The sequence below is a fragment of the Trichomycterus rosablanca genome, chromosome 1 (genome assembly GCF_030014385.1).
Source record: "Trichomycterus rosablanca isolate fTriRos1 chromosome 1, fTriRos1.hap1, whole genome shotgun sequence".
Lineage (NCBI taxonomy): Eukaryota > Metazoa > Chordata > Actinopteri > Siluriformes > Trichomycteridae > Trichomycterus > Trichomycterus rosablanca.
Window position 1 is genome coordinate 73,231,254 of NC_085988.1, and position 26,482 is coordinate 73,257,735.

The 26,482-nt window shown below is 41.9% G+C and overlaps 1 protein-coding gene across 2 annotated transcripts; it reads left to right on the plus strand.

Moving 5' to 3' along the window:
* Positions 1-214: 214 nt before the first annotated feature.
* tmem168a (transmembrane protein 168a) lies at positions 215-25,605 on the plus strand. 2 transcript variants are annotated; one of them, XM_063006447.1, is made up of 5 exons: positions 215-333; positions 2,280-3,468; positions 7,929-8,071; positions 18,514-18,788; positions 24,990-25,605. In XM_063006447.1, exons 2-5 carry the CDS (start codon positions 2,383-2,385, stop codon positions 25,535-25,537), a joined length of 2,052 nt encoding a protein of 683 aa, XP_062862517.1. In that variant the 5' UTR covers positions 215-333; positions 2,280-2,382; the 3' UTR covers positions 25,538-25,605. The 2 variants fall into 2 exon arrangements, with proteins under 2 accessions (XP_062862517.1, XP_062862509.1); XM_063006439.1 differs by lacking the exon at positions 215-333 and adding an exon at positions 780-824.
* Positions 25,606-26,482: the final 877 nt, after the last annotated feature.

Consider the following 26,482-nt stretch of genomic DNA (forward strand, 5'->3'; position numbering starts at 1 on the left):
AATTTTGGCGATGGTTGCCCTTTTTTTTGGCTTGAGCACCTGCCCCCAAAAATGTCTGTGCACGTGCCTGTCTGTACAAGATCTCATACCACATTGATTCTTGGGAGATGAGTGAATGGATATGGATGCATGTTATTTTACACTGCGCATGCGCTGATTAAGGAATTTCTTTTATTTTATTTTTTTTTCAATACGCTAAACATTAGTGCAGAATTCTGTATGCAGTTATGCACTCCGAACTCAATCGCTTTTTTGACGGTGTGAACTTCCTAGGACGCCGTCGTTCAGAAGAAACATGGAGCTCAGGGAAAGAAAGTTGTTTCGCGAGTAAAGGTAAATGTAAAGCGTTAAATGATGATATTTTTGACAGTATCGTTAATGTTTTAGCAAAGACAGAATAAATAATTTGTGAACGTTTTCATTTTTGACTATAAGTAGACGACAGATATTTAGCGTAGCCGGCTAACATTAGTAAACACAGACAGGCTTTGTTCCAAATTGCGTTGTATTACCTATTTAAGTGCACTACCCAGGCAACGGTATACCAGCGTCTGCCCATATCTAGTGCACTTTATTTATAATGTTTAGCCGTTTGGAATTCAACCATTATGGTGGCCGGAGTTGATGTGGCAGACTGGGGGCGGTGGGGTTCTTACCTCAGAAACTGTTTGTATTTTCGTTTCTTTTTAGAGATTTATGCTTCGTCTTTAAATAGACAATGTGTCAAATTAAACTTATTCTAATTAAAAATGTATTATTAATCACGTAGAGAGTTGCAAACAAGTCTGAAAGTTTTGCTACCGTTGGAGATACTACACTACAGAGTAGGTTGTCATTACTTTTGCGCATTTAGCTTTTTATCCGAAGCGACTTAATTATCACTGAGTACAGTTCAAGCAATTGAGTGTTAAGGGCCTTGCTCAGGGGCCCAACAGTGGCAACTTGACGATGGTGGGGCTTGAACCAGCAACCTTATAATTACTAGTCCAGCACCATAACCGCTGAGCTGGGCACTTACATAGTTACATTTAATTATCTGTTAAAACCACATAATTACTTCTGTTATGGCTAAATTATATCCATCCATAAATATAACATGTTAAACCAAGTTCTCTCTGTGACAGAAAATGCTGATTCACTAGCTTAAAACCTTCTTTAAAGACTTTAAAAAATAATGTGCTCAGAATTTGTGTTCTTTTGAAATTTTAAATGACCTCAATAGTATTATTTGTATTTACTAATTTTTTGTAATTATTAAATTATATAGGTGATGTACTTATTTTAAACGCATGACACAATTAATTGAGAAATAATATTTAAATGTAAACATACACTGATCAGCCATAACATTAAAACCACCTCCTTGTTTCCACACTCACTGTCCATTTTATCTGCTCCACTTACCATATAGAAGCACTTTGTAGTTCTACAATTACTGATTGTAGTCCATCTGTTTCTCTACATATCTTTTTAGCCTTCTTCCACCCTGTTCTTCAGTGGTCAGGACCATCGTGTCCACTCACTGTCCACTCTATTAGACACTCCTCCCTAGTTGGTCCGCCTTGTAGATGTCAGTCAGAGACGATCGCTCATCTATTGCTGCTGTTTGAGTTGGTCATCTTCTACACCTTCATCAGTGATCAGAGGACGCTTCCCACAGGGCGCTGTTGGCTGGATATTTTTGGTTGGTGGACTATTCTCAGTCCAGCAGTGACAATGAGGTGTTTAAAAAACTCCATCAGCATTGCTGTGACTGATCCACTCACACCAACACACCACCATCATGTCAGTGTCACTGCAGTGCTGAGAGTGATCCACCACCCAAATACCTATTCTGTAGTGGTCCTGGGAGAGTCCTGACCATTGAAGAACCGCATGAAAGGGGGCTAACAAAGCATGCAGAAAAACAGAAGGACTACAGTCAGTAATTGTAGAACTACAAAGTGCTCCTATATGGTAAGTGGAGCTGATAAAATAGACAGTGAGTGTAGAAACAAGGAGGTGGTTTTAATGTTATGGCTGATCGGTGTATGTTATTAATGTGCTGCACAAGACAGACAACCACATTTGTTTTGTTTTCCGAAATAAACCATAAGATGAATCATAAAGGTACTTGTTTTAGGTATTATAAAACATTTTAAATATTGCGGATGCCATGTGTCTGTCTTTTATTAGTTAATACTTTTTGACTTGTTTGTCATGTTTTTTTCCCCCATCCACAGAAATACTGTAGACATTTTATAAATTCTTAACTAACAGCATATTTGTTTCTGTGGCAGGTGTTGAGAAAATGAATATGGAGGATTTAAAAACATCTCTGGAGAGCTGCTAATTTTCAGATGACTTAAGGAGTAAGACCTAAATATCCAACCTCTATCCACAATGACTTCTGGGGAGTCAGGCAAAGAGGTGGACATGTGGTCCTCCATCCGCATCCTGGGTTACCTGTCCAGCGTCAACCTGCTGGTGGCAGTATGTCTGGGCATGTACGTGCGATGGGAGCTCACAGCCGAACCAACAATACTGGTCATCTTCATCCTAGGCCTCTTTGTCTTGGGCATCTCCAGCATCCTGTATTACTACTTCTCTATGGAATGGGCCAGCTTGAGTTTGTTCCATCTTTGGTTTGGCTTCCTTCAGGGCCTCCTGTGTTTCCTTAACAGCCCTTTATTGGAGAAGGACATAAAAGAGCAAGTGACAAACTATCTGCTGCTGGCCAGCGTCGCTGTGCGCTCTCTGTGGGCTCTGACAGAGCGCATATGTGGCAGCATCACCACCCGAAGAGTTGTCCTCACGTCAGCCGAGGGACTTGAACTACTTGGCTTTGGAATAGCCAGCACTGCCATGGTTCTCAGCAAATCAGGAGCCATCATTACCCTTCTGGTTGCCTTAGGGGCCATCATCGTAGACCTGCGCATGAAGTCTCTGTTGGCGCTCACTAATCTCATCTTCTTTTCAGTAGTCACCTCTTTCACCTTCTTCCAGGCTTTAAAAGTCCAGGCCAACCCATTTGCTCTGGGCTGCTATCTGGGGCGACTTATTTGTGAGCCACTGCTGGACGTTTACTTTAGTGGACTTTCGGTAACCGAGCGCTGGATGCCCTTTCTGTCATGCCGTGGGCTGTGGCGGAGGCTCTCTCTTTTCCCTTTGAGCATAGTGGAGCTAACGTTCTTTGTGCTCTGTTCCCTGAAGCTGGGGCAGCTGGAAATCTGGTATCTGGTCATCCCTGGCTTCTGTGTGTTTGGCCTCTTCTGGATACTGTGCCACATAGTGTTCCTCATCACGCTTTGGGGCTTCCATACCAAGCTAAGTGAGTGCCAGAGGGTCAAAGCCACTCAGCGGTCAGAAACACGCACTCTGGACAGGATCATGGCTTCCAGAGGGATGCGCCATTTCTGCCTCATCTCACAACGACTGGTGTTCTTCAGCCTACTCTCAACTGCCATCCTAGGAGCTGTGTCATGGCAGGTAAATTAAAAGCTTGTTATGTTTATTGAAATACTTGTCACTTTTCACTTTTAAAGCTCTCCACGTGCACACACACACACACACACACTCATGCCATACAGGAAAGAAACCACTGCTTCTGCTTTTAAATGACAAACTTTTAAGTGAAGTGTCAGTGGTCAGTGAAGTTTGTGATCCAGCAGCTTCTAAATCATATCAGTACTGTTTTTTTTGTGGATATTTTTTCCTTTTCTCCCAATCCAGTCATTTCCAATTACCGATTGTGAATCCGCTGCCACTTACACCCCCGATCTGATCAATAAGAACCAGAATACCAGTCCATATAGTCCATATATTTCACCCTGTTCTTCAATGGTCAGAACCCCCACAGTACCACTACAGAGTAGTAGGGCTGGGCGATTTTCACAATTAATTTAGTTAATTCGAATGAACGTTTTCACCCATGTTAGAAATGTGACAATCGCGATTGTTTACATACTTTATATTTTAATTAAAATACCAACATGTCACGAGGCAGAAACTGAGCAGACGCTCGCGGAATATAAATCAGGGAAAGTTTAATATCAAAAGGGCAAAAACAGTGTACAAAACCAGCGAAAACTAAAACAGTAAACGGAAGACAACAAGGATTATACACGGTAACGGTTAGATTCAGAAATAAGTAGCGCAAACATGATCGGCCAAACAAGACACACAAACAGAAGAGTTTAATTAAGATTCACTGAATCGAACACAGCTGAAATGAATCAAAACTCCGGAGCCGATGAGCGCGATCAGGATTGGCTGACCGGGGAAATGTGATAATCATGTGACAGACCGTGGGAGCATGGGAATTGTAGTCCATATTGTTAGAAGCAGATCTAAAGACCTCCATCCACCCCCCCCAGTCACAAGAGGACAAAATCAAAGCTGAGCTGAGTGATTACTTAAAGCCCCCCCCCCCCCCTCAAAGAACTGATATGGTTTTGCACTTTTCTTAATGTAAGCAGGTTATGTTGTACATTATTTAAAGTGAGTTGTTTGTGAGTTATTCTTATAAAGGATATAGCTAATTAAGATTTATTTTTTGTTTTAATTATCGTTAATTATTGTTATACAGTTATTGTTATAAAGTTTGAGTTCCTTGAAAGGATAATTAAAGGTGGTGCTATTACTATTTTTGCACTTCTGCAGTCTTTTAAATTAAAATGTAAAAAAACAAATAGAAATTTGAGTCTTTTTTCAATTGTGTTATACAAGAACAAAAAAATCGAAATCGTAATCGAGAATCGGTAATAATTTAAAAATAAACGAGATTTTTTTTTTTGGCAAAATTGCCCAGCCCTACAGAGCAGGTGTTATTTGGGTGGTGGATCATTCTCAGCACTGCAGTGACACTGACATGGTGGTGGTGTGTTAGTGTGTGTTTTGCTGGTATGAGTGGATCAGACACAGCAGCGCTGATGGGGTTTTTAAATACCTGAGAATGATCCACCACCCAAATAATACCTGCTCTGTAGTGGTCCTGTGGGGGTCCTGACCATTGAAGAACAGAGTGAAAGCAGGCTAAAAAGGTATGTAGAGAAACAGATGGACTACAGTCAGTAATTGTAGAACTACAAAGTGCTTCTATATGGTAAGTGGAGCAGATAAAATGGACAGTGAGTGTAGAAACAAGAAGGTGGTTTTAATGTTATGGCTGATCGGTATATGTGCGAAATACAGATGTGTGATATACGGACCTAATCAAATAGCAATATGATACAAGTAATTGTCACCATTAACCTGGCAATTCAGAGTAGGCTGTTCCTGAAGTGTGTAAGGGTACTTATTCTTGTCAAAGGCTTCTTATTGTTTGTAGCTATTTTTGCTGTCCAGTATTCCCTCTCTCAGAAACATACAGTTGCATCTCTTGAGCATCCACTCAAGCCGGTGTAACATTGGTGTAAAGCTTGAACACAGGTTTCACCGGTGGTGGGCCACCAGTGATTGCTTGATTGACTTATTCATTCGTTCTTTCATTCTCATGTTTTACCACTTCTTTATCCTGGTCAATGTCTTGGCCGTAGCCTAGTGGTTAAGGTACTGGACTAGTAATCAGAAGGTTGCTGGTTCAAGCCCCACTACTGCCAGGTTGCTGCTATTGGGTCCTTGAGCAAGGCCCTTAACCCTCAATTGCTCAGACTGCATACTGTAACTGTAATGTAAGTCGCTTTGGATAAAGGGCGTCTGCTAAATGCCGTAAATGTAAATGATTTGACCGGAATCACTAAGCACAATGCAGTAAAACACCCTGGATAGGACACATATTAATTGCGGGGCCTCTGCCATTTCCCAAGACAGCCAGTCAGTTCTATATGAAGATGCCCGAATGGCGAATAGCGCCACTGGGGATTCGAATTCGATGTTTTAAATATGCTGAATAATACAAAACATTTCATATGGCAGTGGTGCTTAAAGTTTTTTTTTTTTTCTCCCTTTTTCTCCCCCTTTAGCGCATCCAGTTGTTCAATTTGCATCGTGCTTCCTCTCTGTCTATGCCGAACCCTGCCCTGACAGAGGAGATCAAAGCCAACCCATATCCCCTCCGAAACATGAGCAGCAGCCGGATGCATTTTTGCCACCCACACATTGATGAGTTTGGCGCCACCTAGCGTTGCATGCGGAGAGACACACCCTAAGGGCACTCTTCCTCATCTCTTGTGAGGGCGCCTCTAATCAGCCGGCAGAGGTCGTAATCGCATTCTGACAGAGAGAGACCCACATCCGGTTCTTTGTCCCACCCGCCCCAACTGAGCAACCGGCCAATCGTTTCTCATACAGCCGCCCAGCCTCCAACCGGGGAGGCAGAGCTGGATTCGAAACGATGTACTCAGAATCCAGCTCTGGTTGCAGCGTGTAGCAGTGGTGCTTAAAGTTTTGCAGAAAACTGGTTGCGCGGACCATTTCATTCACCCAAACTGTCTGATAGAAAAGTATCAGAATAATGAGTAATTCTTGCTGCTGCTGATGAGTAAGTGGCAGAGTGCACTTCTTCCTACTGCTGCACTCTTGTGAAATGTGGACAGCATGCAGTACCGGCTGTCAGACCTTGGACAGAAGTACCTTTTCTAACAAAAGAAAACAAAAGCATTAAAGTACTAGGTACAAGGGTGATAAACTGCTAAGTGAGTCATTCCACGTTTTTTCAGACCTGTTATAGGAGTGTGCGTAGGATGTCCTCTGTCTAGGACAGCTAGAACATGTTGTATTTGTAGTACATAATTTTGCATTCATCTCACACATTCTTTTAAACTTAGTTTTGCAACTCACATTCCCTCTTCTGGGTCAGTTAGGATCACTAATATATTTTAAGAATATGAAATATCAGCAAAATGCTAGAAACAGTAATTTAATTTCAGCGCTTATTTCTTTAATCACATTCCCAGCGGTTCAGGAGCTTACATACACATGGTTAGTATTTGCCAGCATTGCCTTTGAATTGTTCAGCTTGGTTCAAACGTCTCAGGTAGCCCTCCACAAACTTCTCACAATAAGTTGCTGGAGTTTTGGCACATTTCTCCTGACCTGAGTCAGGTTCGTAGGCATTTTTGTTCACACACTTTTTTTTTTTTAGTTCTGCCCATAAGTCTTCCATGGGATTGAGGTCAGGGCTTTGTGATGGCCACTCCATTACCTCCACTTTGTTGTCCTTAAGTCATTTTGCCACAATTTTGAAAGTATGCTTGGGGTCATTGCTCATTTCAAAAACCCATTTGTGCTCAAGCGTTAACTTGCTGGCCCTCTTGCAGCAAAGCACCTTTACAACATGATGCTACCACCTCACGGCTAAGACGGTGTTTTTTGGCTTGCAGGCCTCTCTCTTTTATTCCATACGCAATGATGGTCATTATGGCCAAACACCTCTGTTTTTGTTTCATCAGACCTTACTCCAAGAGAACTTTCTCTGAAAAGTGTGATCTTTGCCCTCATGTGCATTCGCAAACTGTAACCCAGCTTGTTTATGGCGGTTTTTGATCAGTGGCTTCTTCCTTGCTGAGCGGCCGTTTAGGTCATGTCAACCTAGGACACGTTTTATTGTTGATGACCGGACTATGTGGATGGGGTCTTTAAACGCTGTGTAAGGACCCTAATTAGCAGATAGAGAGGCGCCTGTGCAAAATGCATGGGTGAAAAAGGGTTCCGCTAAGGGCTGCGCGTGGTCGTAGGAGGCGTGAGCAGCAATATACCCACCTCGACTGCGGTGGTGGTTGACTAGCACATTAGACTGCTGCTCTACCTGACAAATGATGCTCAAATCATGCGCTGTATCCTTATCTAGGTTATCTAGTATTCACTATGAGCAGGGATTTAACTAATGTCTCAGGGAAATAAGCTGCTAAACCATTTCACATCTGTCTGATTGTTCCTGGATGTTCAAAACTACCTGTATTCTTCTAGAGGAATAGTATTACTTATTTCAATATGCATTTGTTCTGCAGATGTCCAACGCACTCTTCATGAGCATGTTTCTGGTGGTGCTGTCTCTCGAGTCTTTGGCGCACGGACTGTTCCATGAGTTGGGAAATTGCCTGGGAGGAACCTGTGTGGGTTATGCTGTAGTTATTCCTACCAGCTACTGCAGGTAAACACACGTGCACACAAAGATTTACATGCATACACTTTATGGCCAAAGTATGTAGAAGCACTTTCTATGAAGTAAATTTTGCTTTAAGCTTTGTGGAAACAGTTCAGGGAGGGAACGTTCCTTCTCTTTTATGATGGTGCTCTTGTGTACGAAGCTTACTTTGTCAAATTTATTGTTAAAGACACCTGGTAAATGGAGAAAACCCACCAACCTGTGAAATCTGCCTATTACAACACCTATTACAAACACACACTTAAAGAGTCCCCCAAATACACCAAGGAGAGACAACCATAAAAGAAACCATAAAGGTAATTCTTACACAAGACAACACAAGAACAGTCATAACCTACCCTGCAGCCATAAAAATTAAAATATAAAATATTTAATTATTTAAATATTTATTAATATATAAACTATTAAGGCAAAATAAAATAAGCAGTGAGAAACATAATACCAATCTTGCAATAAAATGAGACATATGTGTTAAACATGGCATTAAAATCCAAATTAATAAAAAAATACATTACTGTACATTACATTTCAGTGGCCTGCACAGAGCCCTGACCTTAAGCTCAGTGAGCAACTTTGGAGTGAACTACGACAAGCTTATGCTCAGGTGTTCAAATGCTTTGGTCCATACAGTAGATAGCAGGTAACGGTTGTTTGAAGGTTATTGGGATCGGTGGTATAGTGCCATTTAAAGTAGAGGTCATACATTGACTAGTTCATATTGTTGACATTAGCTAGAACAACCTACTTAATATAATGTACTGCACCATATAGTGTAACGCATTAGTCACAATCATTAGCCCTAGCTAATCATGTCTATGGGTCTGTTCGAAAACCTAGTGAGCTGCCTTGCTGTCCACTGCCTACCTAGACAGCTGCCTAAGTAGAGAGGATTCTAGTAAGAAATGAAACTCATAAGGCAGGTTATTCAGACACACTACTTGGACAGCGATTATGTCACTGCAGTTTTCGCTTACTAAGCTAACACAGCACAGGAAGATGTTAGCTGGCATGCTAGCAGGTTGTGTCACCTTAGTCCATTGGTTTAAATGACCTGAGGCGACACAACCCACTAGCATGCAAGCCAACATCTCCCTCTGTGTACTGAAAACTATTAAACTGTCACTGACAAGTGACGAATTTGCAAATGAGTTACACCTGTGTATCTTTATACAAATAAAAATCAACGAGAATTTATTTACATTTGAAAAGAACTCCGTTCCATAATTGAAATCTTCGGTGAGAAAGGTTGTGCCTCACAGAATGCTGGGATTGCCTAGTAATAAGGCATCTTAGTAGGCAGCATGTTAAGGAATTTAAGAATTTAGACAGCCTTCTTCTTGGAAGCGCTTGTAGGATGATGTAAAATGCTGTCTATGTAGAGAGCTCAGTAGGTTTTTGGACAGACCCTATATGTAAATGCCGACCAGCCAATGGAGTACTTGGACCTAGGGCTGGGCGATATGACAAAAAAACTCATATCTCGATATGCTTTTGAGAAGTGGCGATATATGATACGATATAATGTTAATTTTAAATACAATGGCAGGCCACTGCCTGTATTTTAGCTTATTTGGTTTACAAGTTATCTTAAAAACACAAAATATGGCCGCTCAGGTGGCGCAGCGGTAAAAGACACGCGCTGCAACCAGAGCTGGATTTCGAAGGAGCGTCGTTTCGAATCCAGCTCTGCCTTCACGGTCGAGGCTGGGCGGCTATGGACAACGATTGGCCTGTTGTCCGGGTGGGGGGCGGGACTTGAGACCGTAGGGGATGCTCTCTCAGGAACGGGGCGGTTGCGCCCTCTGCTGGCTGGTTGGTGGCGCCTGTATGGAGACGGGAGGGGGTGTGGCGGAGTGTGTGATCCTCCGTGCACAGTACTCTGCCATGCTACACTCGTCAAGTGTGGGTGATAAGACGGTCGATTGGCTGTGCACGTTTCGGAGGAGGCGTGGAACGGCCTCGTCAGCCCCAATCAGGAGCCGGAATCCGCACTAATGAGAGGATGATAGATGGGACGAAATTGGACGTGCTAAATAAAAAAAAAAATATATATATTAAAAAAAAATAAAAAAACACAAAATATTGTATATATATTATATTTTGTATTATTGTAAGGCTGTATTTGTATTCATATTGACAATATTTATATAAAACAAACCAGCAGAATCTCACAATCACATTTATACTGTCTGTTTTACTTCAAATAAATGAGCTTAAAAAAAAATCCAGAAAAAGTTCAATATTAGATAATGCTTTGCTATCATTGCAAAGTGAAAGCGCACATTAAACAACAGCACCGCGACCCACATCAACCACACAGCAGCATAACATCATAACCGCTGCTTACCTTCTTCTTCTTTTTCAAATTGCAAATCAAATTTATATCCGTGTGTTGTTCCATTAGGGATAAAATCACCTTGTTTTTCTTCCTGAAGGCCACCTTATATGTTTCCAGAATATTTCCAGAATATATAAATCAATTTCCAACTGTGTTTGTCCACCTAACTAATGAAAACCATCTTAGATCGTTTGCTCTCTCTGCTTTCCTGGTGAAAAGCTAAAACTGGTAATTCGTTCACTAAACTGTCACTTATGCCTTTACAACCAATTTGAGAGAGGTTGAAATTCCGCCCAAAATCTGAATTCGGAAGCTCTGATTGGTTTATACAGCTGTTTTTAAGGTTTGAACCAAGAATGGATCTCTTTCACAAATGAACTGTTTCATTTGTGTGAGCAAAACGAATGAATCTTTATCCATAGATAAGAGCACAGCTTCCTGATTCGATTCCAATGAATAATTAGTTTGAAAGGAGTCAGTGATTCAGTTTGCATGTGTGTGCATGCACGTGCCCACCCACTCATGCAGTGTGCTGAACAGCGCTTTTGTGCTCTGTTTTAAGCATTCTCAAATGGTAACCTGTGTATCCTAAAAATACTCGATATATCGAATATGGCCATTTTTAACATTGTGTAAAAATGTATATTGAATATATCGATATACGCGATATACCACCCCGCTCTACTTGAACCCTGGAACCCAGCAGTAGCGGGCTAACACAGTTTAGAGCTGCACCACCCAAGCGCCCTACCAGAAAGATAAATTACAGATCTTACTAAATGTATCATCTAAAATCACTGTATGTAGATCTCAACTCAGGATATTCTTAAAAACCATTAAGAAGTTGCATCAGGTGTAGATTAACTTTTGATTTCTGTGTGATATGAAAAAAAAATCCATGAGACAGAATTTTTAACATCAGTTCAGATGAGAAGCATTAGCTGGGAATATTACTAGAGCAAATTTTTAGTAGGTCAGAGATGGACTAATACATTGTGACATTTTTAAATAGAAATAATATCCCAGCTTTACTATGTTAATTACTGCATTAACTCACTATCCCTGTGTGAAACTTATTCAGAACAGATTGTGTTTTAGTCTATTAGAAGGTAATAGTGACCGGATTTATTATCAGTGTTTCTTTAGTCACTTTTTCCTTTCTCCCAGAAGCTCAACTATTCCATTCAGGATCTTAAAGCGTGTGGGAGCGCTGATTGCTTAAACTCCCTGAGCATGTGATGGTAAACGGAGTGCAAAATAAACTTATATCCATTAATAAGCATGGACTAATGTTGGCGCTGTAAGGAAAGCTGTGTCATGAATCGTTAGGGGAAGAGGTGAGGACGAGGATGCTGATTAGCATGCAGCTCCACGGCACCATCACGCTCAGTATTCCAGCACATTGAGAGCTGGGTCTCAGCAGGGAGCTGGCACATGAGGGGAATATAGCAGGGTGTAATCTCCTGTCTGAGGGGTGCAGATCATGTTTTTACAATGATGAGGGCTCCTCGGGGAGCTGAGGCAGCTAGAGAGAGAAAATGAAGAAGAGAGAAAGTGAGATTGAGACAGGTAGACAGATGGATGGAGAATAAAGAGAGAGAGAATCAGGTGGGTTTTCTGGCAGATGCCACCGTAATGAGCTATTTTATGTATTTGAAACCAATAGATTAAGGTTTGTCAGGGTAGCTATGAATCCTGAAGAAGTTTTACAATTATTAAAAGTGAAAATGTAAGCATGAACATGAATTTAATTTAAAGTTACACGGTCCTAACAATTTATTGTTGTTTACTTGTACGATTCAGTCAATACATTTGATATACACCAGCGAGGCATAACATTATGACCACTGACAGGTGAAGTGAATAACACTGATTATCTCTTAATCACGGCACCTGTTAGTGGGTGGGATATATCAGGCAGCAAGTGAACTTTTTATACTCAAAGTCAATGTGTTAGAAGCAGGAAAAATGGGCGAGCGTAAGGATTTGAGCGAGTTTGACAAGGGCCAAATTGTGATGGCTAGACGACTGGGTCAGATCATCTTAAAAACTGCAGCTATTGTGGGGTGTTCCCAATCTGCAGTGGTCAGTATCTATCAAAAATGGTCCAGGAATGGAACAGTGGCAAACCAGCGACAGGGCTCATTGATGCACGTGGGGAGCGAAGGCTGGCCCGTGTGGTCCGATCCAGAGACGAGCTACTGTAGCTCAAATTGCTGAAGAAGTTAATGCTGGTTGTGACAGAAATGTGTCAGAATACACAGTGCATCACAGTTAGTTGCGCATGGGTCTGCATAGCCGCAGACCAGTCAGGGTCTTTCAGCAGGATAATGCACCCTGCTACAAAGCAAAAATGGCTCAGGAACGGTTTGAGGAGCACAACAACGAGTTTGAGGTGTTGACTTGACCTCCAAATTCCCCAGATCTCAATCCAATCGAGCATCTGTGGGATGTGCTGGACAAACAAGTCCGATCCACGGAGGCCCCACCTCACAACTTATAGAAGTTAAAGGATCTGCTGCTAACAACACAATATTAGGAAGGTGGTCATAATGTTATGCATGATCGGTGTAAGATGTTCTGTAATAAAGAAGTCAAACTAGCGTAAGTTAGCTTTAGGAAGATGTGTGGAAAAATGGGAAACTTTAAATTTAATGACAGATGCAGGACAAGTCCAGATACACATACTATGAAGCAGCAAAGTCCTGGCCATTTTGATGTCTGGTACTGAAATCCGAAACATATCCACAGTTCCAAATTAAAATTCATGTCACTTTACCTCAGTCTAATGCCTCATTTGTCATTGTCACAGCTTAATCAAAATTTAAACAAACCAGATTTTAGATGATAATTTCTAGAATAATTAAAGAGTCTTTATTGTTTGAATAAAAAGTAGTCCTTTGCAAAACCATTCAAACCTAAATAGTCTGTTCCTCACTTTCTACATGAACTACATAGATGACACGAGCTGTAGTGCACTGCATGGTTAAAACTAATGAGATTTATGACACAGTAGCAGACTGAAGCATGACCATCAAGTGCCTGTTGAAAATGACTCACATTACTCACTGTTGCATTCTTTCTCTTTGATATTTAATTACACTTTGATACATATCTTACAATTAGTAAATTGATAAACTTATTTAGTGAATGCAAAAAACAGAACCATTACCACCTTATAATGGTTATCTGTCCAAAAAGTTAAGGGTTTTATTTTTATATGTTAGGGAACTTCTGGCAGAACAGTGGATTATTAAAAATGTACATGTATTTTTGCAATTGAATATATACAGTACCAGTCAAAAGTTTGGACACACCTTCCCTTCAATAATTTTTCTTGATTATTTTTATTTTGTACATTGTAGATTAATACTGAAGACATTCAAACTATAAAGGAACACATATGGAATTATGTAGTGAACAAAAAAGTGTTAAACAAACCAGAATATGTTTTATATTTTAAATATAATAATAATAATAATTAAATATAATATAATAAAAGAATCTAAAAGAATCTAAAATATAAAACATAGTCTGGTTTGTTTAACACTTTTTTGTTTACTACATAATTCCATATGTGTTCCTTCATAGTTTGGATGTCTTCATTATTAATCTACAATGTAGAAAATGTAAAAAAAAATCAAGAAAAACCACAGGAATGAGAAAGCGTGTCCAAACTTTTGACTGGTACTGTACATATTATGAATAATTTCTTTCAGTTGCTTTTATAGTGTCTTGGCCTTAAAAAAAATAGGTGTGTGCTCGTTTTCTTTTGGTCATGTAATGTACTTAATACAGTGGTACCTTGAAACTCGACGTCACTTGGTTCTGGGAGTGGCGTTGAGTTTAAAAGGCGTTGAGTTTCAAGGTATTTTTTCATAAGGATGTATGGGAAACCTTTTAATGCGTTCCATGGTCCCATGGACTTGCATATATTTTAGGCTAATGTCAAATAATGGGGTTGTTTTTTACGCTTATACACTGAAAATAACACAAATATAATATAAAAACACTGAAATAAAAAGCTGATTCTTACAATTTCTCAGAACCTCGAGCTGTAGCACAAGTTTAAAAGTGAAACAGTGAGGAAAATCCAGATAAACACAGATACATGTGGAGCTTTCAGAGTGGATTTGATGGTTATTACACACAAATGCAGATTCGTCTCATATTCGCACTTTGATGTATTACCGCACCGCTCAAGCCGAGCGCTGAACAAAGTGACTGTTCATTTAAAATTAAATAAGTACATTTTTAAAAAACAAACTGAACACGTTGAGTTTAAGGGTACAAATTTCTCGACAAAGGATGTTGAGTTTCAAAGATTTTGAGTTTAGGGGATGTTGAGTTACAAAGTTACACTGTCCTTTTTTTCAGGTACATCTTTTTTAATTGTAGAGTAGGGCAGTTGTAGCCTAGCGGTTAATGTACTGGATTAGTAATCATAAGGTTGCTGGTTCAAACCCCACCACAGGTTGCCATTGTTGGGCCCTTGAACAAGGCTTCTCACCCTCACTTGCTTAAAAAAACTGTATACTAGAAGTCGCTTTAGATAAAGGTGTCTGCTAAATGCTAAAAATGTAATCGGAGGTTACTCTTAAGATCTCTAAATAATTAAATATTAGTTGGGTGTTGACCGCAGCATTCAACACCCAATTCCAATTGGCTTTTTTCTGTGTAATTAGAAAATCCTCAAGAACTGTTTATGCAGTTTCATGCAGATAATCCGCTAGCACACCAGCGCCAAGATTCTGAGCTCCTAGGTTCGAAACTCGCGTTGCCACTGGTTGGCTGGGCTACATCTAGCTGGCAGAATTGACGGTGTCTGCAGCAGACACTAATTGGCCACCGTGTCTGCTAGGGGGTGGGATGACCGGACTACGTGGGTGGGGTCTTCAAACGGTGTGTAAGGACCCTGGTTAGCAGATAGGGACGCCTGTGCAGAGTGCATGGGCGAAAAAAAGTTGTTCCGCTAGGATTGCTCACGTGTCGGAGAAGAAGGCGTGAGCAGAAACATACAGCAACAACTCAAATGCAGTCATGGATATCCCAGCAGCGGAAGACAGTGTTTCTTCATTTTATTCTCATCAACCACTTTATTGTGGTCAGGGTCGACCTGGGTCCAGTTTCAACACAAGACACTAGGGCAAGACTGGGTGCCAATTTATCTCAGGGCTTTGGATTATGTCCCTTTCTCCATCATAGCATAAGAACTGCTACACCACCTGGGTGTCCCCTTTTTTCCCTAATTTAAACATTATCCTAAAGTCTTCTTTCTGATGTATTTAATACCGACATTTACTATAGTATTTTTTCCCTGCATCTTGAATTAACATCAATGTGTTGAGAATAGGGGAAAGAAAATGTTGAGAAAGATCAACCTGAAGCTAAAATTGGACAAAGTAATGGACAGTGTACGAGTACCTGAGACAACCAGACAGAAGGGAACAAAATAGACAAGAAGCAGTCATTTCCACTAGAATAGCTGAACTCTCAGACAGGCAGTTTGCTCAGGTCAGTGTACTTTTGATCCACTATTCTATTCCTCAGTTAGCATGTGGAAAGTAGTTCTGTTCTTTCACTTCATTATGCTTTGTGAAAGGTTTCCTGAGTTAATGGACTTTTTTTAGGTTATGACCAGAAGGCTCAGGCCAACTTTAGATCAAAGTGTGTTGCTTTATATATATATGCAGAATGAGCTTTATGAGAGGGGTTTTAATTAATATTTGAGCTTGTTTGTCACATGATTAAAATGTAGTACATGACCAGTCTTATTTTCCCTTTCTTTTGTGCATAAGCTTTTATCTCTAACAGTATCTTTCTAGCTGTAAACTTTTTTTCTTCCTTTCCGGGATGACGTCTTTTTTCCTGCTGTTCCATACCAATATATCTATTGCCATAGTTTTTTTTTAATACCTTTCACTGACAATCCCTTTAAATTAGTTTGGGTGTTTACTGCAGCATTCCTTTATAAATGTGTCTCTGCTTTTTTCTGAGGATTAAAAAACTTTTATGCCGTTCCATGTAGATAATGTGCTAATCATTAGAGGAGTGTAAGGGATCTATTCATCTCAAAAAGATTTTAATCATACCTAAGTATAGTGGCAAACAACCTGTTTATGCTTTTAGAATGTATGGGTTTGTGTGTGTATATACACCGATCAGCCATAACATTAAAACCACCTCCTTGTTTCTACACTCACTGTCCATTTTATCAGCTTCACTTACCATATAGAAGCACTTTGTAGTTTTACAATTACTGACTGTAGTCCATCTGTGTCTCTGCAGGCTTTGTTAGCCCCCTTTCATGCTGTTCTTCAATGGTCAGGACTCTCCCAGGACCACCACAGAGCAGGTATTATTTGGGTGGTGGATGATTCTCAGCACTGCAGTGACACTGACATGGTGGTGGTGTGTTAGTGTGTGTTGTGCTGGTATGAGTGGGTAAGACACAGCAGTGCTGATGGAGTTTTTAAATACCTTACTGTCCCTGCTGGATTGAGAATAGTCCACCAAACAAAAATGTCCAGCCAACAGCGCCCTGTGACCACTGATGAAGGTCTTGAAGATGACCAACTCAAACAGCAGCAATAGTTGAGCGATCGTGGTGGACCAACTAGGTAGGAGTGTCTAATAGAGTGGACAGTAGGTGCACACAGTATTTAAAATCTCCAGCAGCGCTGCTGTGTCCGATCCACTCATACCAGCACAACACACACTAACACACCACCACCATGTCAGTGTCACTGCAGTGCTGAGAATCATCCACCACCTAAATAATACCTACTCTGGGGGGACCCTCACCATTTAAGAACAGAGTGAAAGCAGGCTAAAAAGGTTTGTAGAGAAACAGATGGACTACAGTCAGTAATTGCAGAGCTACAAAGTGCTTCTATATAGTAAGTGGAGCTGATAAAATGGACAGTGATTGTAGAAACTAGGAGGTGGCTTTAATGTTATGGCTGATTGGTGTATATATCACATTTACATACAACTTCAGCTTCTATTTTGTCATTCTGTTTTCTTCTTTTATCCTTCCACCTTTCTTGCCCCATTTGCTACATCCAAGTGAGACTCAGGGGGCAGAACCAACACTTTGGCCATAGTTTTTGATACAGGACGCTTTTTAGAAGCCCAGAATGTACATACAAGCCCTTCCTTCAGAAACTTATAAACTTTTGGGTGGATTTTATGGGCTGATTGAATCCTTTTTTTCAAAATGACTAACCTACAAACCTGTATTTAAAGTTATATTTTTACACACTAAAGCCTTTTGTTATTTATTTTTTTTATTATTATTTTGACTTTTATTATAAGTTTTGAATTATTAGCAAGAATATGCAGCAAAGCAGGAATTAAATATTTTTCAGTAATTATTTGCTATAAGCCAAAGCAATTATTAGTGTGGAGGGAATGTCTGTGGGTGAATCTAGGAATGTGGCTAGGTTGAGCAGATTTTAATAACCTTGTTGTGATAACTGGTATTAGTATAGGTGTATGTGAGGTGCCTGTGCAGAGTGCATCGGTGGAAAAGGGTTCAGCTGAGGGCTGCGCGTGGATGGCGTGAGCAGCAATATACCCTTGTCAACTGATTGGGGATCCCCAGCAGAGGAATTATATATATATATAACTTTACTTATGGATAAGGTAGCCAGATTTCACTGTTGAAATGAGCATTAGTTGTTAGGGTTCAGCCTAAACTGTCCTTTGATAGGTGAATGAAGCAACCAATACACCTGCTGTTGTGTTTGGTTTTGGCTGAATTTGGACAATCTTACATGTAAAGCCAAATAACCAGCCAAGAACACCCTTCGGCATTGGACAGTGGTTTGGGTTAAAGTGAGACATTTAAAATCTACAGTTTATACAGTATTTTACAGATTGAAAATATTGAAGATAATGTTTGTGGTCCAGCAGTTTGTTAAAAACGCCAACCTTGAATTTCTTTTCAAAATGACATTTTTTCTCTCAAAATAGTTTCATAATTTTCAAAATATCTCGTACTTGTTCACGACAGACCTTGTTTAAAAACAGCTTATATACCTGATCCATGAACACACTTTTTCTCCTGCTCTCTTTTATTGAACAGCGTGGATGGACAGCCGGTACTGCTTCCTCCAGAACAGGTGCAAGCGCTAAACCTGCGTTCCACAGCAACACTCAATGCCATTCAGCGCCTCTTCTCGCACCACCTGATCCAGACATTTGGGTGTGATTACTCTACCAGTGGCATGAGTCTGGAGGCACTGCAGGCTAAACTGCGTTCTTTCCTGGAGCTGCACACCGCTGATGGTCCCCGCCATGATACATACCTCATCTACTACAGCGGCCACACACTGACCACAGGAGACTGGGCACTCACAGGTTAGTAACACTGACTGAGTGAACAGAATTCAGTGTGAATTCAATTTGTACTGGAGGTAAACACAAGGTAAACTCCTTATTTTATCAGGGCTTGTGTTTGGCACTAAAAGCATGCTGAGAGGTGCATCTCATCAATGACTAGGCTGGTTGGCTATGTTCAAGGGGTCTGTGAAGACGCCCAATTGGCCAGCAGCACCGCTGAGATTCAAACCCAGACTCTCGGCAGTAATGGGTTAGCGTATTAGCACTGGGCTGTTTGTGGACATTCACATCTGTGTAGAAACCTGATTGGCTGATAGCCCCACTGAGATTTAAACTACGAATCTCAGCAGTAGTGGGTTAGCGCATTAACACTGGGCTGTTTGACTATGTCTGAAGTGAAGGTAGGGGTGGCCAATCACGTCTGTGTAGACGTCCGATTGGCTGATAGCCCTACTGAGATTTAAACCCTGAATCTCAGCAGTAATGGGTTAGCGCAGAGGTGTCAAACTCAAGGCCCGCGGGCCAGATCCGGCCCGCCACGTCATTTTATGTGGCCCGCGAGAGCTTAAACGACTGTACGATTGTTGTGATGGTTCGAGCCGTTACAGAGACGCGCTTATAATTTTTTGGGATTCCTGCGCCTTTAAATTCAACTGTTGACATCGTAGTCATGGCAACTAACTTTGACCTCGCTGAGTAGCCATGTGACTTTTACTGCAAAAGAACGCGGGGTAGCGTAGTCAGTAACGTAAACATTAATAAATAAATACAAATAATTATATTGCAGTATAATACAGAAGCATCGTCTGTAAGTAGTGGCGTTTATATTCTCAGTTGTTTGTAATTGTTTAGTGAGTATATCACAGCGCTTTAGTTACAAACTCGTTAGCGCTATTTTACGTTTGGTTAAATCTCATATTGTACCAGATGTAACACTGAACTACAGCTATGTGCTTTTACTGTATTGAGTTCTTTATTGTTTTTATTGTTTGTATTTTTACTTCATTTTGATGCACACAGTGTATCACCCTGCTGGGAAGAAACCGACTGTATTCTGAAGGGAGCTGTCTGTCTGTCTGTCTGTCTAGCTGAGCAAGGGGGATAAACTGTTAGTGAGGGCAGAATGATTGTCTTAAAAATACACTGTAAAATCCTAAACAAACTGCATCTTTCAAAATGCAGGCTGATTTTGTGACCTGCAAAGTGACACAGCCCGCCAGTAGATGATGTTACACATATTTACACATGATCCTAAAATGTTCAAGAAGATAAGTAACAAAATTAAGCAGAAGGAGGAAATGTAATGAAAGTGAAAACAAGTTTGTGCTTCAGGAAGAAAAACCGGTGCGTCTCTTGTGTTATGAGGCCGTGTCTGTGGTAAAGTAGGACAATATGAATGCAGAATTCAGCCTCCAAGAAAAACAGCAGACTGCAATCACAGCAGGATACGTTACAATCGGCCCTTTGAGGGCCACAATAATGCTGATGTGGCCCTCGGTGAAAATGAGTTTGACACCCCTGGGTTAGCGTATAAGCACTGGGCTGTTTGGCTATGTGTAAAGGGAAGGGGGGTGGCCAATCACATCTGTGTAGACGTCCGATTGACTGATGGCCTCACTGAGATTTAAACTACGAATCTCAGCAGTAGTGGGTTCGCGTATAAGCACTGGGCTGTTTGGCTATGTCTAAAGTGAAGGGAGCGGTGGCCAATCACGTCTGTGTAGACGTCCGATTGGCTGATAGCCCCACTGAGATTCAAACCCCAGATCTAAGCAGTTTAAGCAGTACAAGTTTAAGATGTATAGATTTCCTCACCCCTTCCTCTAACTATGGGTACTTTAATCTAGCCTTAAGTGCCTCTCCAAAGTCTTATCTCTAACACGCCAAAGGACACCTAACAATTTACAGTACTTATGGTACACATTTTCATCTTATGGGCACTGTGGTGGCGCAGCGGTCTATTACTCTAGCCCACCACCACTGAGATGCGGGTTCTAATCTCCCGCTATTGACCGGATGGGCCTCTAAACAGACATGATTGCCTATATCTGTGGATTGGGGGTCAGCTGGAGCACTGTGATGGACTGGCACCCTGTCCAGGGTGTTCCTGTCTTGCGCCCAGTGTTTTCTAGTAAAATCAGACCTGCCATGACCCTGACCAGGATAAAACAATAAATGAAAATGAAATAATAGTTAAAATTGGCATGTTATGCACTTGCAATGAATGCAGCTAATGTTTTTCATTCCTTTCCACTTCCTCAGTTGGAGCCATTTCTTATTGTTGGCAGTTCTGTTTTGTTTGGCCCGTTGCTGTTTGTTTTCCTGAAAGCTCTCCGAACTGTAGAAGAAATGTTTTATCTTGACTCTGTAACTGCTCCATGCTTTATCTTCCTGTCCGTGTGTGCGCGATATACGTAACCAGGCTATTAATCCTTATGAAGGATGCTCTGTGTCAAAGGCCATGTCGCACAGTTTGATCAGAGCAGGCCTGCTGACAAAACAGCCATGTCCGGCTGCTTGTGTCTGATCAGGGCCTGCTGGGTACTGTGTCTAAGTTACACAAACACCTAACACATGCACAAGCACTAGCACAAACACAAGGGACTAATGCTTTTCACAGCACTCAATCAAGAGTCCCAAGAAGAAGGCTGTCTAAATTATTTTGAAGCAATAATCTGACTGAATAACGAGGGAGCAACTGATGCTTATTTAGTGGTGAAGGCATTCCCAGCATTCAGTGCAGCACAACTTTTCTCACAAAAAAATTACAAATATTCCGCTAGCACACCAGCGCTGAGATTCTGAACACCCCAGTTCGAGTCTCGGCTCTGCTACCGGTCAGCTGGCCGCCATCTATCGGGCACAGTTGACAGTGCCTGTAGCAGACATAAACTGGCAACTGTGTCTGCTGGGTGGGGAAATGACCAGACTATGTGGGTGGGGTCTTCAAACGCTGTGCAAGGACCCTGATTAGCAGATAGAGGCACCTGTGCAGAAGCACGGGCATAAAGAAGGGGTCAGCTTGTCGGTGACGGTTTATTTGTTTTCGATACATGGAGGGAGATGTTATCTGGCATGCTAGCGGTTTTTGCCATCTCAGCCCATTTGTTTGAATGGCCTGAGGCTAACTGTGTTAGCTTAGTAAGCGAAAACTGTGGTGCCACAATCTCCATAATCACTGTCTAAGTAGTGTGTCTGGTCTGAATAGACTGCCTTATAAGTTCAATGTCTTATTAGAATCCTCTGTACTTAGGCAGCTGCCTAGGTAGGCAGTAAGTCAGCTCATTAGTTTTTCGAACAGACCCCATGTCTTTCTGCTTTTGCCCACACAGATTGTGCGTACACTGTGCTCACACTACCTGATTAAGTAACATCATTTAGAAAATTACCCACCACACACTGAGTCATCCTGCTGTTAAAAGCTATTTTTCCATGTAAGGTTGGCTTCTATTAATTTCAGAAGGTTTTATGTACACCGATCAGCCAAAACATTAGGACCAACGCCCAAAATGTGCATGGCAATACTTGTTTCATTACAATTATGCATGTCCTGGTCAGGTCAGTGACCTTATGAGTGCCAAATCATTACAGCCAGAAGACACTGATGTATCTCTGAAATATCAGTGGGAGCTTACAGCTAGCCATTGTGAGTACCCACCCATCACGAACTGCCGACAGGTGGTTGGGCGGCCAAGTCTCCTTGATGCCTGAGGACACAAAGGCTGTGGCATCTGTGCCTCAAACACCACCATTGAGATTCGAACCCAGATCTCAGTACTGCTGGGCTGGCATAATCAACCCTTGTGCTACTCTAGCGCCATGTAATGTATGTATATGGATGAATTATTTGCTCATTGCCCAGTTCTGCAAAAGCTAAGGACCGGCTCATGATAGTTTAGACAAGAGAACAAAATGAAAAAAACATGCTTTTTTTTAAAAATATTTTGTTTATGCATTTTCTCCCCTTTTTCTCCTGACTTTTTTTTTTTTTAGCATGTCCAATTGCCCGATTGTCCTAATGCTGACCCCCGCCCTGATTTTGAGGAGAACGAAGCTAACCCATGCCCCCTCCGACACATGGGCAGCAGCAATATGCATCGTCACCCACACTAGGCGAGTGCATATATGCGAATCAGCCTTGTGTACGGAGAGACACGCCCTGATCAATGCCTTCTTTCCCCGCCGCTGTGCAGGCGCCATCAATCAGCCGGCAGAGGAGTCCCTATCTGGCTTAACAGGCCACCCCTGTATGAACAACAGGCCAATCGATGTTCATGTGGCCGCTCAGCCCAGCCGGATGGCAGAGCTGAGACTCGATACGATGTATTCGAGATCCCAGCTCTGGTGTGCTAGCATGTGTTTTTACCGCTGCGCCACCTGAGCGGCCTAGAAACATGCATTTTTATGTGTGTGTTTAAATATTAGTGTGGACAAGAGCTCTTTTTGTCCTAACTTTTTTTTTGATATTCAGTGTAATAACTGTCAGCTGAGCTTATAATCAGGTTATAGTTGTAAATGGAATTTCTGCTTCATACATGCTACCTCGAATGATCTAATACGATTGAGCAGTCAGACTGAGTTATATTCAACTTAAATCTTTCATAAAGCCGCAGTCACACCAGCTTTTTGTCAGTGAAATATTTCATGCTAAATCCTGTTGTCTCTAGTGATATTTGCTGCGATCAGCAGGTTAGCATTACAGATGATTGATGCAAATACATTAGAATTTGCATCATCGACCTGCTTTGCTGCGTTGACCTTTTAAAGGCTGGTCTCAGCGTATGCATTTTAGATCCAATACAGAGGAGGTGCTAACTTCAGCAGTGGTAGGCATGACGTTTTATAGATTTCACAGCCAAATATAAATAAATCCTTGAAAAAGAATTATTGTTAAGAACCCCCCACCCCCCCCCCCCCCCCCCCACCCCCCCCCCACACACACACACACAGGCATAACATTATGACCACTGACAGGTGAAGTGAATACAGTAATCCCTCGCTATATCGCGCTTCGACTTTCGCGGCTTCACTCTATCGCGGATTTTATATGCAAGCATGTCTAAATATAAATCGCGGGTTTTTCGCTGGTTCACAGATTTCTGCGGACAAGGAGTCTTTTTATTTCTGATACGTGCTTCCTCAGTTGGTTTGTCCAGTTGATTTCATACACGGGACGCTACTGGCAGATGGCTGAGAAGCTACCCAATCAGAGCACGCGCTTAAGTATCCTGGGTGCTGATTGGCTCAGCGAAGGAGAGAAGCATAAGATTTCGCTTTATGCTGTATAACTGTGCGGGAAACGTTTATAAGAGTGTGGGAGGGTTTATAAGGGCTTAAAATATATAAAAATAACCATATAAACACATGGTTTTGACTTCGCGGATTTTCACCTTTCACGGGGGGTTCTGGAACGCAACCCCCGCGATCGAGGAGGGATTACTGTAACACTGACTATCTCTTCATCACGGCACCTGTTAGTGGGTGGGATATATCAGGCAGCAAGTGAACTTTTTATCCTCAGAGTTGATGTGTTAGAAGCAGGAAAAATGGGCGAGCGTAAGGATTTGAGTGAGTTTGACAAGGGCCAAACTGTGATGGCTAGACAACTGGGTCAGAGCATCTCCAAAACTGCAGCTCTTGTGTGGTGTTCCCGGTCCGCAGTGGTCAGTATCTATCAAAAGTGGTCCAAGGAAGGAAGAGTGGTAAACCGGCGACAGGGTCATGGGTGACCAAGGCTCACTGATGCACATGGTGTGGTCCGATCCAACAGACCGATCTCCATCACCGCCAATCCATCACAGGGCCTCGGCCAACACCCTTACTCAAACGTAGCCAATCATGTCTATATGTAGATTCCTGACTGACTGATAGAGCTGCGGATTCCAACTTCTGAATCCCAGTGGTAGTGGACTAGCATAATCTAGTCTAAATCTAATGGCACGTCTTTTTATACTAGCCCACCACCGCAGAGATCGGAGTTTGAATCTGCACAGACATGATTGGCTATGTCTGGGTGGATGGCCGAAAGCCCTGTGATTGACTGCCAGCCTGTCTAGGGTATTCCTGCCTTGCACCCAGTGTTTTCCGGTGAAACAGGACCCACCACAAACCTGACCAGGATAAAGCAATAAATGAAAATGATTTAAAAAATATAATAAAAAAAGACAGGATTTGTTCATTTTAAGTTGACTAACATCTGACTGACCGTTGTGTTCTCAGGTGGGGAAAGCATGCGACTGGAGCAGCTTCTCGATTGGTGGAGGGAACGCAACGTGGGCTTCTCCTCCCGCCTCATTCTGGTGCTGGACACCGAAAACTCAGGGCCATGGGTAAAGGCTGTCCGAAAGGTGGAAGGGCTCTACGTGGCTATACAAGGAGCCGAGTTAAATTCAGCAGGTGATGTGGAAAGTGTAGACACCCCCCGCCCTGGAGACTTCACCTCTGAATGGGTGGAGTACAACTGTGACCCAGAGAGTGGTGTGCAGTGGGCGGAGACAGGCCGTCGCATCACAGCCATATATGGCGTGTCTAAGTCCTGGAGCGACTACAGGCTCCACCTGCCCACAGGGAGCGATGTGGCAAAGCACTGGAAGACCTACTTCCCCACGGCCACCTACCCACTGGTTTCTGTAGCCAACTGGTGCTGTGGGCTCAATCTGCTGTGGCTGTGCAGTGCCTGCCTACGTTGCTTCAGAAGACTAAAACTGGGCTGGTTTCCTCCTGCCGTCCTCGACACTGGGCAGGGGATCAAACTGGTACGATCGTAGACATAAGACAAAGACTTCTTTCATTATATATTGTCATATAAAATATGTGCCATATGTGCCTTATGTTATTTTTGTTGGTTTAGGCTCTCATTATTTTGCTTTGATTTTGTTCTGTAGGTGTTTAGTGGCTATTTAACGGTCAGTGGAAGCTCTTTGTTTTGTGTTTTCTTCCCTCATGCATTATACTCTTAATGAAATTTAGGTAAATCCCTGTTCTAAATACATCAAATATCTTACTAGGCAAAAATGTCGTACAATATTTAATTATTTAATTTCATCAATGCTTTGCTGAGATTTACCTAACAAAGCTCCAACACTGCAAAAATAGAAGTATTATACACCGATCAGCCATAACATTAAGACCACCTCCTTGTTTCTACACTCACTGTACATTTTATCAGCTCCACTTACCATATAGAAGCACTTTGTAGTTCTACAATTACTGACTGTAGTCCATCTATTTCTCTACATACCTTTTTAGACTGCTTTCACTCTGATCTTCAATGGTCAGGACCCCTACAGGACCACCACAGAGCAGGTATTATTTAGGTGGTGGATGATTCTCAGCACTGCAGTGTCACTGACATGGTGGTGGTGTGTTAGTGTGTGTTGTGCTGGTATGAGTGGATCAGACACAGCAGCGCTGCTGGAGTTTTTAAATACCGTGTCCACTCACTGTCCACTCTGTTAGACACTCCTACCTAGTTGGTCCACCTTGTAGATGTAAAGTCAGAGACGATCGCTCATCCATTGCTGCTGTTTGAGTTGGTCATCTTCTAGACCTTCATCAGTGGTCACAGGACGCTGCCCACGGGGCGCTGTTGGCTGGATATATTTTTGCTTGGTGAACTATTCTCAGTCCAGCAGTGACAGTGAGGTGTTTAAAAACTCTAGCAGTATTGCTGTGTCTGATCCACTCATACCAGCACAACACACACTAACACA